General features: G+C 41.3%; 1 protein-coding gene across 4 annotated transcripts in view; it reads right to left on the reverse strand.

Annotated features, from left to right (window-relative positions):
- The window catches only part of LOC118387442 (phosphatidylserine decarboxylase proenzyme, mitochondrial-like), a 50,910-nt gene extending 33,988 nt beyond the window's left edge, over window positions 1-16,922 (reverse strand). The window contains exons 1-4 of one of the 4 annotated variants that reach the window (XM_052525593.1): window positions 16,453-16,922; window positions 13,341-13,603; window positions 12,993-13,063; window positions 8,433-8,608 (exon numbers count right to left, since the gene is read on the reverse strand). In XM_052525593.1, the coding sequence (XP_052381553.1) occupies window positions 8,433-8,443 (11 nt within the window). In that variant the 5' untranslated portion in view covers window positions 8,444-8,608; window positions 12,993-13,063; window positions 13,341-13,603; window positions 16,453-16,922. Of the gene's footprint in view, window positions 1-8,432; window positions 8,609-9,072; window positions 9,335-12,992; window positions 13,064-13,340; window positions 13,604-16,452 lie in introns of those variants that run through there. The other 3 variants (XM_052525592.1, XM_052525596.1, XM_052525594.1) reach the window with 3 other exon arrangements.
- Window positions 16,923-19,172: the final 2,250 nt, after the last annotated feature.

The raw sequence follows: 19,172 nt of genomic DNA on the forward strand, positions 1-19,172 counted from the left end.
ACAAAAATCACAATTTCAGTAGTTCTTCAAAAGTAGATCAGGCATACTTTTAACACGGCTAAATAACAACTATCAATCAATTACATGTACTGTCGTGTAGAGACCTAAACAACCGCTCTTTATTCCCCTTGTGTCAATCTATCACTTTTCCTCTGCCCCACAGGCTTGCCCAAAAAAACAATGAGAACAGGCACAATGGATTCTGGTCATTGTAGTTAATTGCCATCTGTCGGCACTTAGCTATAATGAGTTGGGACAACATATCCCAGAGACAAATCTCTATAAAGAAACAGCACAAATGGTGCGTTGAGCACACAAAAAAACATGGAATTCAAATACTTGGACTTCAGTCAGTTATTTAAAAAATAAAAAAAAACCAACATTTTGGTTAATTGCTCAGCACTAATATAAGGTGAGTGTGTGTGTGTGTGTGTGTGTGTCTTCATAGTCACGGTGGGAAGTTGAGATGCCATGATGACAATGCTGACCTTGACAGTGACCAGGGGACCTTGCCAAGTCACTTTCTGATAGTCGCATGTTTTATTGGACAGTTCAAAAGGGGGTGCGACCAAAAGTCCACCACGTTGACAGTTCCATGCTTATTTACAATATAGCGAGACAAAAACTTCAACTTAAGTCTGGGAAATTCCCTAACCCAACCCCCAAACTAGCCAATGAGCTTCCATTTGCACTGTGACAGAACCTCACCCCACACTCAATTCATTGCAAAGCCCTATTGAGAAAGTCTGCATACCAGGCCCCCAAAGGGTACACATCAAAATAGGCAAGTATTTATTACAGTACTGCCGTATAAATATTCTCCCTTTTGTAGCTAAAGCAAATAAGCCCACCAATCTGTTCATTTACATAAGATTAGTTCCTTTACATACAGAAGTGAAACAGTTTACAGGGGTATTTTGTCAAGTAGGATTATGTCAAAAGAAATTCTCTGTGGGTCACAGTAGTATAACAGTATAAAAGAGACTATGGTGTACAAACAACAGCACTGATTCTACAGAGGGAGAGAGGATAGAAATGGCATAGACATTTTTACAGGGTTGGGGGAGATTCCATTTATTTTCTGTATGTTATTTGGTTAATGAATGTACATAAAATTAAGAGAAGACAATTTGAATTGATGCCTTCTGTGCTTTTTTTCAATTCTCATACGGTCCCATGGTATCTGTAAAATTACATAATTATGTGCCAGTGGCACAAGTCCTCGACCAGAGGTCCAAATCACATTCAGCTGTGGAACGATTTTTCCTTGAGCAGATGGTCGGAACATAGGTATAAATCATTTGTACACTGCAAATCGACTGCAAGAAACCGAAACAGATATAGTATGAGAAAAACAGAATACTTTCAAACCATGAATACTTTGGTATATGATCACATATGCCCAGAGCTTGACTTAAAAAAAATGCATATATATATATATATTTTTTTTACAATTTTTAACTAGGCAAGTCAGTTAAGAACAAATTCTTAAATACAATGACGGCCTACACCGTCCAAACCTGGACGACGCTGGGCCAATTGTGTGCCGCCTTATGGGACTCCCAATCACGGCCGGTTGTGATAACGGCTGGATTCGAAATAGGGTGTCTGTGGTGATGCCATCTAGCACTGAGATGCAGTGCCTTAGACCGCTGCACAAATCGGGAGCCCCCCAGACTTGAGCCGCAGTTTATATTTAGGTGCAGGAGCTCCACAATACTTTTGAGATGATATTCTATAAGATGAGCAGGAGCTCAAGCACTAGAAAATGTGAGGTGTCGGTACTTTGCTCCAGTGAGCTCCTGCCCATGTCAAGCACTGCATATGCCTATTTATGCGTGGGAATACTTGTGAACAGATTTCCTAAATAAAGAAAAAGCACTGAGCTCATTTCCTGGTGATATTACAATCATGTCCAAGAACAAAAATGCTAATTTTGTAAGTATTATTTTATTTAACTTATTTTTTGCTCAGAAAACTTGGGGGGCCCCAAATTAAAATCACTAGCAGGCCAAATTCGGGAACCCTGTTTTAGACTCAAAGTCATGATTTAGCCTATATCACTTAAACCTTTTCCCTTAGGCATTCAACATGGACCTTACAGGTTACCACCTGACCTCAAAACGTACACAGTGCCAACACCTGCAAATGCAGGGCTTCCCCCATGATAATTAGTGCTAGCATAGAGCTCTATATTGCTTCATATATAGGTTACACAGGGCTCTACAGTGCGACCATTTTACTCGCATGTGCGCCTAAAAGACTCCCTGTGATTTGATAGATACTGTAAGACCAAGTCAAAGACTAACACATGTATGGTAAGATGATTACACTACAGAAAGAGGGGAAAAGTCACAGAAATGGCATGAAAAACAGGCGTACGCTTGGTCCTTCTGATCGGTCTGATCTTATGGTTGTTGGTTATCTGCAATGACATCACCCATTTTGACACTTGGCCGTCTCCCATGTTAAATAGCCTAAACAAACAATAGGCTACGTGGAGCTTGTTGTGCTTACTACCATGACACACCGACATTGGGCCTGTCGGGATTACTCCTATGACACTAACACTACGTACACTTAAAATATCACTATTCCAACAAAATCCCACGGAATGAGCCTCCGTATCACTTCTGGAATAGGTTTGCTAATCCAGCTGTTCCAAACGAGTTTGATTAGGTCAACAACTTGTAAGGCATTAGAGACAAAGGGATAGACCAAATAAGCCTAGTTCTGCACTCAAACAAAATTGACAGAATGAAAATGTAGCACCAAAACTAACGAAGACAACATATCGGGCATAATTTCAAGCTATGACTTACGGAAGTCCAGAGAGGACAGATTAATTTATGGCTGCAGGGGCAGTATTGAGTAGTTTGGATGAAAAGGTGCCCATTGTAAACGGCCAGCTCCTCACTTGCAGTTGCTAATATATGCATAATATTATTAGTATTGGATAGAAAACACTCTGAAGTTTCTAAAACTGTTTGAATTATGTCTGTGAGTATAACAGAACTCATATGGCATGCAAAAACCTGAGAAATTCCACTGTTTTTTTTCCTTCTGGGGGTGGCAGATCTTCAACCAAGCTCTCAATGAAATTACAGCGAGATATGGATGAGTTTTCACTTCCTACGCCTTCCACTAGATGTCAACAGTCAATAGAATTTTGTCTGATGACTAATGTGAATGGGGGTCGAATGACAGGAAATGGTCACCACTGCCACGAGTTGACCATGCATTCACTATGCGCGTTCACAGGGGAAGCACCTGCGTTCCACCGCTCATTTGAAGTCATTCTAATTCACCGGTTGGAACGTTATTCAAGATATATGTAAACAACATTCTAAAGATTGATTCAGTACGTCGTTTGACATGTTTCTACTGACTGTTACGGAACTTTTGGACATTGTCACGTTATAGTGGACGAGCTTTGTGACTTTGGAATTGTTTACCAAACGCGCAAACCAAAGTAGCTAGTTGGACATAAACAAAATGACATTTTCGAACAAATCCAGCATTTATTGTGGACCTAGCATTCCTAGGACTGCATTTTGATGAAGTTCATCAAAGGTAAGGAAACATTTATCATGTATTTTCTGGTTTCTGTCGACTCCAACATGGTGGCTAATTTGGCTTCTGTTCTGAGCGCCGTCTCAGATTATTGCATGTGTTGCTTTTTCCGTAAAAAAGATTTTTGAAATCTGACACAGCGGTTGCATTAAGGAGAGGTATATCTATAATTCCATGTGTATAATTTTTAGTATCATCTATGATGAGTATTTCTGTTGAAACGATGTGGCTATGCAAAATCACTTTGTTTTTGGAACTAGTGAATCCAATGTAAACTCAGATTGTTTGATATAAATATTAACTTTATTAAACAAAACATGAATGTATTGTGTAACAGGAAGTCCTATGAGTGTCATCTGATGAAGATCAAATTAATCACTAACCTTGAATTATCTTTATTTCTGGTTTTTGTGAATGCTATATTTCACTGGAAATTGGCTGTGCTTATTGTGGTTTGGTGGAGACCTAACATAATCGTTTGTAGTGCTTTCGCTGAAAAGCCTATTTGAAATCGGACACTTTGGTGGGATTAACAACGAGAATAGCTTTAAAATGATATAAAACACATGTATGTTTTAGGAATTGTAATTATGAGATTTCTGTGGTTTGAATTTGGCGCCCTCTATTTTCACTGGTAGTTGTCATATCGATCCCGTTACCGTGATTGCAGGCATAACAAGTTAATAAATAAAAAATATCACGACAGATGTGCTCTAAACAAAGTCTTAGATCTTTGTAGTCTTACTGCCTCTGATGCACTACGACATTGCTGTCAATCTATCGTTAACTTCTTGGTGACAGGGGGCAGTATTTTCACATCCGGATGAAATGCATGCCCAAATTCAACTGCCTGCTACTCATCCCCAGAAGATAATATATGCATATTATTTGATTTGGATATCAAATCAAATTTTATTTGTCACATACACATGGTTAGCAGATGTTAATGCGAGTGTAGCGAAATGCTTGTGCTTCTAGTTCCGACAATGCAGTGATAACCAACAAGTAATCTATCTAACAATTCCAAAACTACTGTCTTATACACAGTGTAAGGGGATAAGGAATATGTACATAAGGATATATGAATGAGTGATGGTACAGAGCAGCATACAGTAGATGGTATCGAGTACAGTATATACATATGAGATGAGTATGTAGACAAAGCAAACAAAGTGGCATAGTTAAAGTGGCTAGTGATACATGTATTACATAAGGATGCAGTAGATGGTATCGAGTACAGTATATACATATGAGATGAGTATGTAGACAAAGCAAACAAAGTGGCATAGTTAAAGTGGCTAGTGATACATGTATTACATAAGGATGCAGTCGATGATGTAGAGTACAGTATATACGTAATGAATAATGTAGGGTAAGTAACATTATATAAGGTAGCATTGTTTATAGTGGCTAGTGATATATTTACATCATTCCCCATCAATTCCCATTATTTAAAGTGGCTGGAGTTGGGTCAGTGTCAATGACAGTGTGTTGGCAGCAGCCACTCAATGTTAGTGGTGGCTGTTTAACAGTCTGATGGCCTTGAGATAGAAGCTGTTTTTCAGTCTCTCGGTCCCAGCTTTGATGCACCTGTACTGACCTCGCCTTCTGGATGATAGCGGGGTGAACAGGCAGTGGTTCGGGTGGTTGATGTCCTTGATGATCTTTATGGCCTTCCTGTAACATCGGGTGGTGTAGATGTCCTGGAGGGCAGGTAGTTTGCCCCCGGTGATGCGTTGTGCAGACCTCACTACCCTCTGGAGAGCCTTACGGTTGAGGGCGGAGCAGTTGCCGTACCAGGCGGTGATACAGCCCGCCAGGATGCTCTCGATTGTGCATCTGTAGAAGAGTGCTTTTGGTGACAAGCCAAATTTCTTCAGCCTCCTGAGGTTGAAGAGGCGCTGCTGCGCCTTCTTCACGACGCTGTCAGTGTGAGTGGACCAATTCAGTGTCTGTGATGTTTATGCCGAGGAACTTAAAACTTGCTACCCTCTCCACTACTGTTCCATCGATGTGGATAGGGGGGTGTTCCCTCTGCTGTTTCCTGAAGTCCACAATCATCTCCTTAGTTTTGTTGTCGTTGAGTGTGAGGTTATTTTCCTGACACCACACTCAGAGGGCCCTCACCTCCTCCCTGTAGGCAGTCTCGTCGTTGCTGGTAATCAAGCCTACCACTGTTGTGTCGTCCGCAAACTTGATGATTGAGTTGGAGGCGTGCGTGGCCACGCAGTCGTGGGTGAACAGGGAGTACAGGAGAGGGCTCAGAATGCACCCTTGTGGGGCCCCCGTGTTGAGGATCAGCGGGGAGGAGATGTTGTTGCCTACCCTCACCACCTGGAGGCGGCCTGTCAGGAAGTCCAGTACCCAGTTGCACAGGGCGGGGTCGAGACCCAGGGTCTCGAGCTTGATGACGAGCTTGGAGGGTACTATGGTGTTGAATGCCGAGCTGTAGTCGATGAACAGCATTCTCACATAGGTATTCCTCTTGTCCAGGTGGGTTAGGGCAGTGTGCAGTGTGGTTGAGATTGCATCGTCTGTGGACCTATTTGGGCGGTAAGCAAATTGGAGTGGGTCTAGGGTGTCAGGTAGGGTGGAGGTGATATGGTCCTTGACTAGTCTCTCAAAGCACTTCATGATGACGGAAGTGAGTGCTACGGGCGGTAGTCGTTTAGCTCAGTTACCTTAGCTTTCTTGGGGACAGGAACAATGGTGGCCCTCTTGAAGCATGTGGGAACAGCAGACTGGTATAGGGATTGATTGAATATGTCCGTAAACACACCGGCCAGCTGGTCTGCGCATGCTCTGAGGGCGCGGCTGGGGATGCCATCTGGGCCTGCAGCCTTGCAAGGGTTAACACGTTTAAATGTCTTACTCACCTCGGCTGCAGTGAAGGAGAGACCGCATGTTTTCGTTGCAGGCCGTGTCAGTGGCACTGTATTGTCCTCAAAGCGGGCAAAAAGTTATTTAGTCTGCCTGGGAGCAAGACATCCTGGTCCGTGACTGGGCTGGGTTTCTTCTTGTAGTCCGTGATTGACTGTAGACCCTGCCACATGCCTCTTGTGTCTGAGCCATTGAATTGAGATTATACTTTGTCTCTGTACTGACGCTTAGCTTGTTTAATAGCCTTGCGGAGGGAATAGCTGCATTGTTTATATTCGGACATGTTACCAGACACCTTGCCCTGATTAAAAGCAGTGGTTCGCGCTTTCAGTTTCACGCGAATGCTGCCATCAATCCACGGTTTCTGGTTTGGGAATGTTTTTATCGTTGCTATGGGAACGACATCTTCGACGCACGTTCTAATGAACTCGCACACCGAATCAGCGTATTCGTCAATATTTCCATCTGACACAATACGAAACATGTCCCAGTCCACGTGATGGAAGCAGTCTTGGAGTGTGGAGTCAGCTTGGTCTGACCAGCGTTGGACAGACCTCAGCGTGGGAGCCTCTTGTTTTAGCTTCTGCCTGTAGGCAGGGATCAGCAAAATGGAGTCGTGGTCAGCTTTTCTGAAAGGGGGGCGGGGCAGGGCCTTATATATATATATTGTTACTCTAACTTCGCGGAAGTTAGAGTAACAATGATCCAAGGTTTTACCACCCCTGGTTGCGCAATCGATATGCTGATAAAATTTAGGGAGTCTTGTTTTCAGATTAGCTTTGTTAAAATCCCCAGCTACAATGAATGCAGCCTCCGGATAAATGGTTTCCAGTTTGCAAAGAGTTAAATAAAGTTCGTTCAGAGCCATCGATGTGTCTGCTTGGGGGGGATATATACAGCTGTGATTATAATCGAAGAGAATTCTCTTGGAAGATAATGCGGTCTACATTTGATTGTGAGGAATTCTAAAATCAGGTGAACAGAAGGATTTGAGTTCCTGTATGTTTCCTTCATCACACCATGTCTAGTTAGTCATGAGGCATACGCCCCCGCCACTCTTCTTACCAGAAAGATGTTTGTTTCTGTCGGCGCGATGCGTGGAGAAACCCGTTGGCTGCACCGCATCGGATATCGTCTTCCCAGTAAGCCATGTTTCCGTGAAGCAGAGAACGTTGCAGTCTCTGATGTCCCTCTGGAATGCCACCCTTGCTCGGATTTCGTCAACCTTGTTGTCAAGAGACTGGACATTGGCAAGAAGAATGCTGGGGAGTGGTGCGCGATGTGCCCTTTTTCGGAGTCTGACCAGAACACCGCCTCGTTTCCTCTTTTTCGGAGTCGTTTCCTTGAGTCGCTGCATGCGATCCATTCCGTTGTCCTGTTTGTAAGGCAGAACACAGGATCCGCGTCGCGGAAAACATATTCTTGGTCGTACTGATGGTGAGTTGACGCTGATCTTATATTCAGTAGTTCTTCTCGACTGTATGTAATGAAACCTAAGATGACCTGGGGTACTAATGTAAGAAATAACACATAAAAAAAACAAAAAACTGCATAGTTTCCTAGGAACGCGAAGCGAGGCGGCCATCTCAGTCGGCGCCGGAAGTAGAAAACAATTCCATTATTTTACTTTTAGATGTGTGTGTATTGTTATGAATTGTTAGATATTACTGCAGTGTTGGAGCTAGGAACACCAGCATTTCACTACACCCGTATACTAACATCTGCTAAATATGTGTGTGTGACCAATACAATTAAATTATATGTAGGGACTGAAAAAGCACGGTGCACAAATCATACCAGGTGTGGATTTTCCTTCGATTAGGCTTTTTAAATTCAAATCAGTAAACAGTGGGCTGAACTAGTGTTGACGGCAAGCATAAGAACACCTGTAATATTGTTCTCCATAATACCCATCCTGCTACCTGGGACCATGACTAGATCCAAAGATACAGTAGATTGACACCAGAAGTTCTCCCTACCTGGGTTTCATTGGCGATGCGTGGAGGCACCTCGATACCAATCTTTGTTAGCTCCCGGTCCTTTTAGTAGCCGTACTGGTCGTATCCCATGTAGCCTCCACCTGTGGCGATGAGGAGAGGAAAGGGCCTGATGCGAGCCTGAAGGCCGAGAGAGGCTGCATTGAACCGCTGTCGCCCTGCACCATGCATATAACACAAGGGTAATATTACAAACAGTTACAGTTCTTTCCATAACAGGTCTTGCATATTCAGTATTTTATTTGACCTTTATTTAACTAGGCAAGTCAGTTAAGAACAAATTCTTATTTTCAATGACGGCCTACAGTGGGTTAACTGCCTGTTCAGGGGCAGAACGACAGATTTTTAGCGTGCCAGCTCGGGGGTTTGAACTTGCAACCTTCCGGTTACTAGCCCAACGCTCTAACCACTAGGCTACCCTGCCGCCCCAGTCAGAAGTTCGGTCACACCTACTCATTCAAGGGTTTTTCTTTATTTTTTAAAACTATTTTCTACATTGTTGAATAATAGTGAAGACATCAAAACTATGAACACATATGGAATCATGTAGTACCCCACCCCCCCAAAAAAAGTGTTAAAATCAAAATAGAAATCATATTTTTTATTCTTCAGAAGTAGTCACCCTTTGCCTTGACAGCTCTGCACACTCATGGTATTCTCTCAACCAGCATCACGAGGTAGTCACCTGGAATGTATTTCAATTAACATGTGTGCCTTCTTAAAAGTTCATTGGTGGAATTTCTTTCCTTAATGCGTTTTGAGCCAATCAGTGTTGTTGTAGGGGTGGGTATACAGAAGATAGCCCTATTTGGTAAAAGACAAAGTCCATATTATGGCAAGACCAGCTCAAATAAGCAAAGAGAACAGTCCATCATTCCTTTAAGATATGGTCAGTCAATCCGGAACATTTCAAGAACTGCAGTCGCAAAAACCATCAGGCGCTATGATAAAACTGGCTCTCATGAGGGCCGCCACAGGAAAGGAAGACCCAGAATTACCTCTGCTGCAGAGGATACGTTCATTAGAATTACCAGCCAAAATAAATGTTTCACAGAGTTCGAGTAACAGACACATCTCAACTGTTCAGTGGAGACTGCATGAAATCAGGCCTTCATGGTCAAATTGCTGCAAAGAAACCACTACTAAAAGGACACCAATAATAAGAAGAGACTTGCTTGGGCCAAGAAACATGAGCAATGGACATTAGACCAGTGGAAATCTGTCCTTTGGTCTGATGAGGCCAAATGTGACATTTTTGGTTCCAACCGCCGTGTCTTTGTGAGATGCAGAGTAGGTGAACAGATGATCTCTGCATGTGTGGTTCCCACGTGAAGAATGGAGGTGGTGTGATGGTGCTTTGCTGGTGAAACTGTGTGCTTTATTTAGAATTCAAGGCACACTTAACCAGCATGGCTACCACAGCATTCTGCAGCGATATGCCATCCCATCTGATTTGCTCTGAGTGGGACTATCATTTGTTTTTCAACAGGTCAATGACCCAACACACCTCCAGGCTGTGTGAGGGGTATTTGACCAAGAAGAAGAGTGATGGAGTGCTGCGTCAGATGACCTGACCTCCACAATCACCCAACCCAATTGAGATGGTTTGGGATGAATTGGACCGTAGAGTGAAGGAAAACAGGGCCCTATGATTTCCGTGATGCGGAAAATGCGGACGGAATATTAATGTAGTAATCTAAATTATTTCAAAATTGTAAAATTAGACGAGTATACCTAAAGCTGTTTTTGATTGGGTTGTGAATGCATGGGACCATTACTTCACATCACAACTTAGTGGTCACTTTGAGAAACATGTCAAAGAGGCCATTTGAGATGGCCAAGTTGTCTCATTCATTATATTCATTATATATATATACTTTATTATTTTATTATTTTAAATTTAAATTCGACTTTAAACCCTAAATTCAGAGCAGAGCAATACCCAAAGGACTACGAGTTAGGCGATAAGCTGTTCTGCAAATTCTGTAAACATACTATTGATTTGACCAGTAAAAATGTGTCATGACCACTTAAAGTCTAAAGCCCATGTGAAGGACAAGGAAAAGCACCGAGTTAGCCAGAGCATGCCTCTTCAAATGACCATTACTGGTGCAAGTGCATCAGCAGATTCAAGACGATAATTTATTCAGGACTTTGTGGCTGTGTGCACCAAGTCTAACATCCCCTTAGAAAAGCTAAGAAAGCTACAGCAGTTTCTAGTGAAGCATTGCAAACAGGGAGGAGGAGCGTTGCCCGAAAATGAGAGCAGCCTCCATCAAACTCACCTGCCCCGTGTGTTTGACCAACATGACTGCCGTTCTACAGAAGAAGTTTGCGGTGGTTGTTGACGAGACAACAGAGGCAAGTGATTCTAAAAATCGTCATTGGTGAGTTACCAGCCTATTTATATATCGTTGCAATAGCCTACATTTACATTCTGCAATGTGAACTGTCCGCATGCAAATTGTGATATTCCAAACAACGAGATATCGTGGTGAAATATAGCGATGCATAATGTCAGCAGCTATCTGCCTCTCCATCTAGCCAATTATCACTGTATAGTGTTTACACTTGAAATGTAAATAACTTATTCACAATATTATTTTAGGTTAAAACATAATTAAAGTTCTTCCTTATCTTTCATTGCAGGTGTAGAAAACCAGTACTTTCCGGTGGATGTCATTTTCATGGACTGATGCAACTACTCAACTTTTCCCAAGCTATACTAGCCTCCCTCCACAGCAACGATCTGAACCTGAATGATGCCTGGGCTTTGGTCACAGATGATGCCTCCTACTGCCTCAAGGCATTCAGAACCTCCTTGTAAGGAGTGATGCCCAACAGTGCCCATGTAACCGGTCTCTGCCATGTCATCAATCTGGTGGGTGAGACCTGGCAACACTACAAATACTTCTCTGAAGTTGTGACATGGAAAGAGAAGATGGGTGAGCTTCCTCATTATGAAGGAGTTTGTGCAGGCCAAGGCTCCTCCTGAAGCAGTGAGCTCCAGATGGAATAGCTGGTTTGAGGCAGAGCATGTTCATCTGTACAGAGAGTTTTTGTTGGCAGAAAAGTTATCATCCCAGGCCAGCTGGAAACAGAGGAGAAGGTTGCTGCATTTTTACCTAGATTCTTGCATGACTTTTTAAAAATGTATAATGAAACACTTAGTAGAACGCTGTATTGAAGCACTTGATTTAAAAAAAAATAGTGCACTGTTAGGTTGCATCATCTTATTCAATTGTTGACGTTTAATTCATTCATATGAATAGACATTCTTTCTGATGATAAAATTAGTGTAAATCGTAAAACACAGAATTCAGAAAATGTTTAAACAAAACAAAACATTTTTTTGTTAAAGACTAAAACTGATTTCAAAGGGCCATAGGAAAAGCAGCTAACATGTGCTCAGCATATGTGGGAACGCCTTCAAGACTGTTGGAAAAGCATAGAGAATGCCAAGAGTGTGCAAAGTTGTCATCAAGGCAAAGGGTGGCTACTATGAAAAATCTAAAATATTTTGATTTGTTTAACACTTTTTTTGGTTACCACATGATTCCATATTTTTGATGTCTTCACTATTATTCTACAATGTAGAAAATAGAACAAATAAAGAAAATCCCTTGAATGAGTAGTCAAACTTGACTGGTACTGTATATATATTTTTTAATCATAATTCCTATTGTAGCTAAATGTTCACGCCATAGAACCGGGTAGACTAATTACTGAGTTGAGACAATGGCCTAGGCTACTCGCTGGATAGTGTGATAGAGTTGACTCACAAATTATGTAATTATTTGTGTCTGAAAGTTTTTACTGATAATGTACTGGCCAGAATGAGAGAAGCTCTAATATGAACAATTAATAAACCAGTGTTTGGCAATCCCACAGCCCAGGGTGGTTGCGCCAAACGTAGAATAATATCTTGGCCTAACAAGTTGTCTCGATTTTTTTTTGCATCAATGCACACTGAAACCATTGTGGTGTAATCAGAGGTGTAGCAGAGGGTAAATGATTACCAACCTTTTTTTATTTTGCACAAGCATTTACACACATTTGTTACCCACTACATTACTGCGTGTAATCCTTTAGCGCATAATTTATGACTCAAATGTCTTGTAAAATACAAAAAATATATGGCTTTGTCAAAAAGAATACTATAGCAACTGATTGATACACCTACTAAGGCCATTGGAATGTTCAGTAAGTTGGTACTACAATTTTCACCTCAGTTTCTGAATTTGCTACACTGGTGTCAGAGGATAGATGGTGCCCCTGTGACGCCATTGGAGTAATGCACTTGTAAGGGTCTTTAAGGTGTTTTAAAGACAGTTTAAGTGATACAGGATAGCAGTAATGTCACCTTACTTTTGGTTAACACACTACTTACTACCTACCACTGAGCATGTTCATCTTATTAGCACAGAGACTACTGGGAATGTAGTCAAAGAGTGTTTGACAGCCCCAGTTACAACCATGTTGGTTGTAAAAGCCTGGGTCTTGTCTGGGACTGTTGTGTGAGGATGTCAGTGTGAAACTCACCACTGGATAATGAACACCATGGCCCTGGATGAAACTGTCCAGCTCCTTGTGCTCTGAAGCGGAGCCAGCCACTGCAGGCAGACAGAAGAAGCACATACTCTAGTTATACATTTCAATAACTATCCCAATACCACATTAAGAGATCGGAGCTACAATATACAGTACCGGTCAAAAGTTTAGACACCTACTCAAAGGTTTTTCTTTATTTTTACTATTTTCTACATTGTAGAATAACAGTGAAGACATCAAAACTACGGAATAACACATATGGAATCATGTAGTAACGAAAAAAAAAGAAAAAAAAGTGTTCAACAAATCAAAATATTTTAGATTATTCAAAGTAACCACACTTTGCCTTGACAGCTTTGCATTCTTGGCATTCCCTCAACCAGCTTCACGGGGAATGCTTTTCCAACAGTCTTGAAGGAGTTCCCACATGCTGAGCACGTGTTGGCAGCTTTTTGTTCATTCTGCAGTCCAACACAACCCAAACCATCTCAATTGGGTTGAGGTCAGATGATTGTGGAGGCCAGGTCATCTGATGCAGCACTCCATCACTCTCCTTGGTCAAATAACCCTTACACAGTCTGGAGGAATGTTGAGTCATTGTCCTGTTGAAAAACAAACGATAGTTCCACTAAGCGCAAACCAGATAGGATGGTGTATCACTACAGAATGCTGTGGTAGCCATGCTGGTTATAAGTGTGCAATGAATTCTAAATAAATCACACAGTGTCACCAGCAAAGCACCACCACACCTCCTCCTCCATGCTTCACGGTGGGAACCACACATGCGGAGATTATCCGTTCACATGCTCTGCGTCTCACAAAGACACAGTGGTTGGAAACAAAAATCTCAAATTTGGACTCATCAGACCAAAGGACAAAATTCCACTGGTTGAATGTCCATTGCTCATGTTTCTTTGCCCAAGCAAGTCTCTTCTTATTGGTGTCCTTTAGTAGTGGTTTCTTTGCAGCAATTTGACCATGAAGGCATGATTTCACGCAGTCTCCTTGGAACAGTTGATGTTGAGATTGGAGCTGCACAATATATCGGAGAATATATTGGAATCAGACGATATTTGCTAAAAATGACAACATCGGCCCGATGTCTAGTTTAACGGCAATGTGCAAAACCGATGTCAAAGCTGACGTACCTACATTATATACAGTGGAGAGAACAAGTATTTGATAACCTGCTAAATTGGCAGTGTTTCGTACTTACAAAGCATGTAGAGGTCTGTAATTTTTATCATAGGTACTAGAGGTCGACCGATTATGATTTTTCAGCGCTGATACCGATACCAATTATTGGAGGACCAAAAAAGCAGATTTTAAAATTTGTAATAATGACAATTACAACAATACTGAATGAACACTTATTTTAACTTAATATATCATTAAAATCAATTTAGCCTCAAGTAAATAATGAAACATGTTCAATTTCATTTAAATAATGCAAAAACAAAGTGTTGGAGAAGAAAGTAAAAGTACAATATGTGCTATGTAAGAAAGCTAACGTTTCAGTTCCTTGCTCAGAACATGAGAACATATGAAAGCTGGTGGTTCCTTTTAACATAAGTCTTCAATATTCCCAGGTAAGAAGTTTTAGATTGTAGTTATTATAGGAATTATAGGACTATTTCCCTCTATACCATTTGTATTTCATTAACCTTTGACTATTGGATGTTCTTATAGACACTTTAGTATTGCCAGTGTAACAGTATAGTTTCCGTCCCTCTCCTCGCTCCTCCCTGGGCTCGAACCAGGAACACATCGATAACAGCCACCCTCGAAGCAGCGTTACCCATGCAGAGCAAGGGGAACAAATACTCCAAGTCTCAGAGCGAGTGACGTTTGAAACGCTATTAGCGCGCACCCCTGCTGTTTGAATGAATGCTTACGAGCCTGCTGGTGCCTACCATCGCTCAGTCAGACTGCTCTATCAAATCATAGACTTAATTATAACATAATAACACACAGAAATACGAGCCTTAGGTCATTAATATGGTCCAGTCCGGAAACTATCATTTCGAAAACAAAACATTTACTCTTTCAGTGAAATACGGAACCATTCTGTATTTTATCTAATGTATGGCATCCCTAAGTCTAAATATTGCTGTTACATTGTACAACCTTCAATATTATGTTATAATTACATAGAATTCTGGCAAATTAGTTTGCAATGAGCCAGGCAGCCCAAACTGTTGCATATACCCTGACTCTGCGTGCAATGAATGTAAGAGAAGTGACACAATTTCACCTGGTTAATATTGCCTGCTAACCTGGATTTCTTTTAGCTAAATATGCAGGTTTAAAAATATATACTTCTGTGTATTGATTTTAAGAAAGGCATTGATGTTTATGGTTAGGTACACGTTGGAGCAACGACAGTCCTTTTCTGCAAATGCGCACCGCATCGATTATATGCAACGCAGGACACGCTAGATAAACTAGTAATATCATCAACCATGTGTAGTTATAACTAATGATTATGATTGATTAATTGTTTTTTATAAGATAAGTTTAATGCTAGCTAGCAATCTAACTTGGCTTCTTACTGCATTCGCGTAACAGGCAGTCTCCTCATGAGGTAGGTGGTTAGTGCATTGGACTAGTTAACCGTAAGGTTGCAAGATTGAATCCCCGAGCTGACAAGGTAGAAATCTGTCGTTCTGCCCCTGAACAAGGCAGTTAACCCACCGTTCCTAGGCCGTCATTGAAAATAAGAATGTGTTCTTAACTGAGTTGCCTGGTTATATAAAGGTTTTTAAAAATTTAATTAAAACAAACATTAAAAAAAAGGTCAAAATCGGCATCCAAATATATTTCTGATTGTTATGAAAACTTGGAAATCGGCCATTCCGATTAATCCGTCTACCTCTAGTCTTGATACAACATTTTGAACAGATATGCAATGGATCATCGGATCAGTCTAAAACTTTGCACGTTGATTCCATTTAGTGGCCAAAGTCTAAACTGCACCTGGGCTGGAATAATGCATTATGGCTTCTTACATTTCAAAGATAATGCAAAGGAAAAATCATTCTCCTACATTATTTTCACATTTCCAAAAAACTTCAACGTGTTTCCTTTCAAATGGTATCAAGAATATGCATATCCTTGCATCAGGTCCTGAGCTACAGGAAGTTAGATTTGGGTATGTCATTTTAGGTGAACATTTTAAAAAGGGACATAGTAGGTGGGGTTGTAAACAACACAAATATTACTGACTAGTAGTAACGTTAAATATAAAATGTTATTGACACGAGTGACAAGACATTGGCATCATAAGAGCTAGGTAGCTAATGCTAGCCGCAAGAACTTTAGCAAACCGGTGTTCATTTTCTCCCATCAACACAATTATATTATTACTCTTCCAATGGTGTGTAGCCACCATGCATTGGAATAGCAACATAATTCTGACAAATAAACGTTCACAAGCAAATTACAACATTACCTGCTAATTTTCCTCGCTGTTAGTGGCAGCTGATTACAGCACAACTTTCCGAAGGACGCTGCCATCTTGTGAGTGTGTAGAACGATCGTTTAAACAACCAATCAGAACTCGGTATTGAGGAAAGCTTCTTCGTCTTCGCAAGACGAATATTAATCCTTGCTGGAGGTCTTTGTCACCACCTAAAGGATTGTAATACTATAACACTGTGTCTGATTGTGCCAAAGAGTAGCGGGCAGAACGAGCAAAAAGGTGGGCAGAGCCAAGCACGAGCTATTGGGGCGTTCTAGCATGTATTGGCATATTTCCGTTAGGGAACGCATACTCTGTGAGGTGCGCGTGTGCCATTTTTCATTTCTTAATTCGCCCTTGCATTCCTTCTGAACAACGAAATTTTTTCAAACTTTGACAAAGGGTAAAGTCTACAAAACTTAGTCCACTCTACTCATAACGTATTTTAGTTTTTGAAACAGAAAACTGTATTTAGATCAAATGTTTAATCGATGGGGAAAATTTGCAGAATGAGGGGCAAAATCCATTTTGCTCTATCTCACTACACATCCGATTAACATCCGGTCACATCCGGATAAATATCTTGTCTCATTGTTCTAAATTTGAGTGTGGGTTGTGGCGAGATTTACAATTGAAATACCGCGAGAGTTTGGACTTCCCGGAGTTATATGTTGCTATGATGATAGCTTCCAAAAGTTAGGACCTTTGGCGATGGTAGAAAATATGCTTTTATTTATAGACTGTATATTGGTTTGCTCATTCATCTGTGATGACAGTTAGTATTCATAAGGATACGTCATAACGATGCAAGCTAAGGTTACATTTATGCTTATTTATAAAACCCTCCTAGGCCTCACTCCCCCTTATCTGAGATACCTACTGCAGCCCTCATTCTCCACAAACACCCGTTCGAATTGACAGTCACATTCTGTTAAAGGTCCCCCATGCCCACACATCCCTGGGTCGCTCGTCTTTTCAGTTCGATGCAGCTAGCGACTGGAATGAGCTGCAAAAAAGAAAACACTCAAACTGTTGTCTCCATCTCTTCATTTAAAGACTCAATCATGGACACTTACTGACAGTTGTGGCTGCTTCGCGTGATGTATTGGTATCTCTTCCTTCTTGCACCTTTGAGCTGTTTGTGCCCAATGTTTGTACTATGTTGTGTTTTCATGTGTTGCTGCCATGCTATGTGTGTTTTACCCTATATTTTATTTTTAATCCCAGCCCCCGTAGGAGGCATTTTGCCTTCTGATAGGCCGTCATTGTTAATAATAATTAGTTGATAATGGACTTGCCTAGTTAAATCAAAAGAAATAAAAGGATGTCACCGTGGAATGAATGCCAATTAGCTAACATCACTGTCCTCGGGAAGCACCATAGCGTGCGTAAGTGCGTCAACATTGCAGATGTATTCACAGTTTGGCCAATGTTTTCTCTGCCATGATTTTATTTCACGTAGTATAGAAACAATACGTTATTTAGATCTGTGATTCCCAAACCTTTATACTCGGCCCCACTTCCAGCATTGGTGAATATCCCGATTTGGTCAAGAAGCGCGAACAAGCAAATATATACTGAACATAAAAAGAAACGTAAAGTGTTGGTCCCATGTTTCATGAGCTGAAATAAAAGATCACCATTTTCTATATGCACAAAAAACTTCTCTCAAATGTTGTGCACAAATTTGTTTACATCCCTGTTAGTGAGCAGTTCTCCTTTGCCAAAATAATCCATCCATCTGACAGGTGTGGCATATCAAGAAACTGATTAAACAGCATGATCATTACACAGGAGCACCTTGTGCTGGGGACAATAAAAGGCCACTCTAAAATATGCCATTTTGTCACAGATGTCTCAAGTTGAGGGAGCGTGCAATTGACATGCTGACTGATGGAATGTCCACCAGAGCTGTTGCCTGATAATTTAATGTTAATTTCTCTACCATAATTTTGCAGTCCGTCCAACCGGCCTCACAATCGCAGACCACATGAACTACGCCAGCCCAGGACCTCCATATCTGGCTTCTTCCGCTTGTGGGATCGTCTGAGACCAGTCACCCAGACAGACAGCTGATGAAACTGAGGAGTATTTCTGTCTGTAATAACCCCTTCTGTGGGGGAAAACTCATTCTGACTGGCTGGGCCTGGCCCCCTAGTGGATGGGCCTATGCCCTCCCAGGCTCATCCATGGCTACACCCCTGTCTATTCATTTGAAATCCATATATTAGGGCCTTATAGGAACTATAACAGAGTAAAATTGTTGCGTTTATATTTTTGTTCAGTAAAGGTAGCATTGATTTACTTTGGATTTGTGCCACAAATGCTAAAAAGTTATAATTTGAAGTTGTAACAGAGGCCAGGTAAACAAAACCAAAGCATGGATTGCTGTCATACCTTGTCCATAGACGGTTTACCCTATGTAACCGGTGTGAAATGGCTAGTTAGCGGGGTGCGCAGCTTTTGTGGAGCGATAGGTAATAATGCTTCGAGTGTGGCTGTTGTCGATTTGTACAGAGGGTCCCCGGTTCGAGCCCTGGTTGGGGAGAGGGGAGGGACGGAAGCTATACTGTTACACCTACATGGTCTGTTTCACTTCCAGATTTCTCAAAAGGAAAGATGGTTATTTCAGCCAAACAAATAGATCAGTTACATATCCAACTAATTAATAAATTACACAAATACACTATTTTATTTGTAAAATATTACAA

The sequence above is a fragment of the Oncorhynchus keta genome, chromosome 9 (genome assembly GCF_023373465.1).
Source record: "Oncorhynchus keta strain PuntledgeMale-10-30-2019 chromosome 9, Oket_V2, whole genome shotgun sequence".
Taxonomy (NCBI): domain Eukaryota; kingdom Metazoa; phylum Chordata; class Actinopteri; order Salmoniformes; family Salmonidae; genus Oncorhynchus; species Oncorhynchus keta.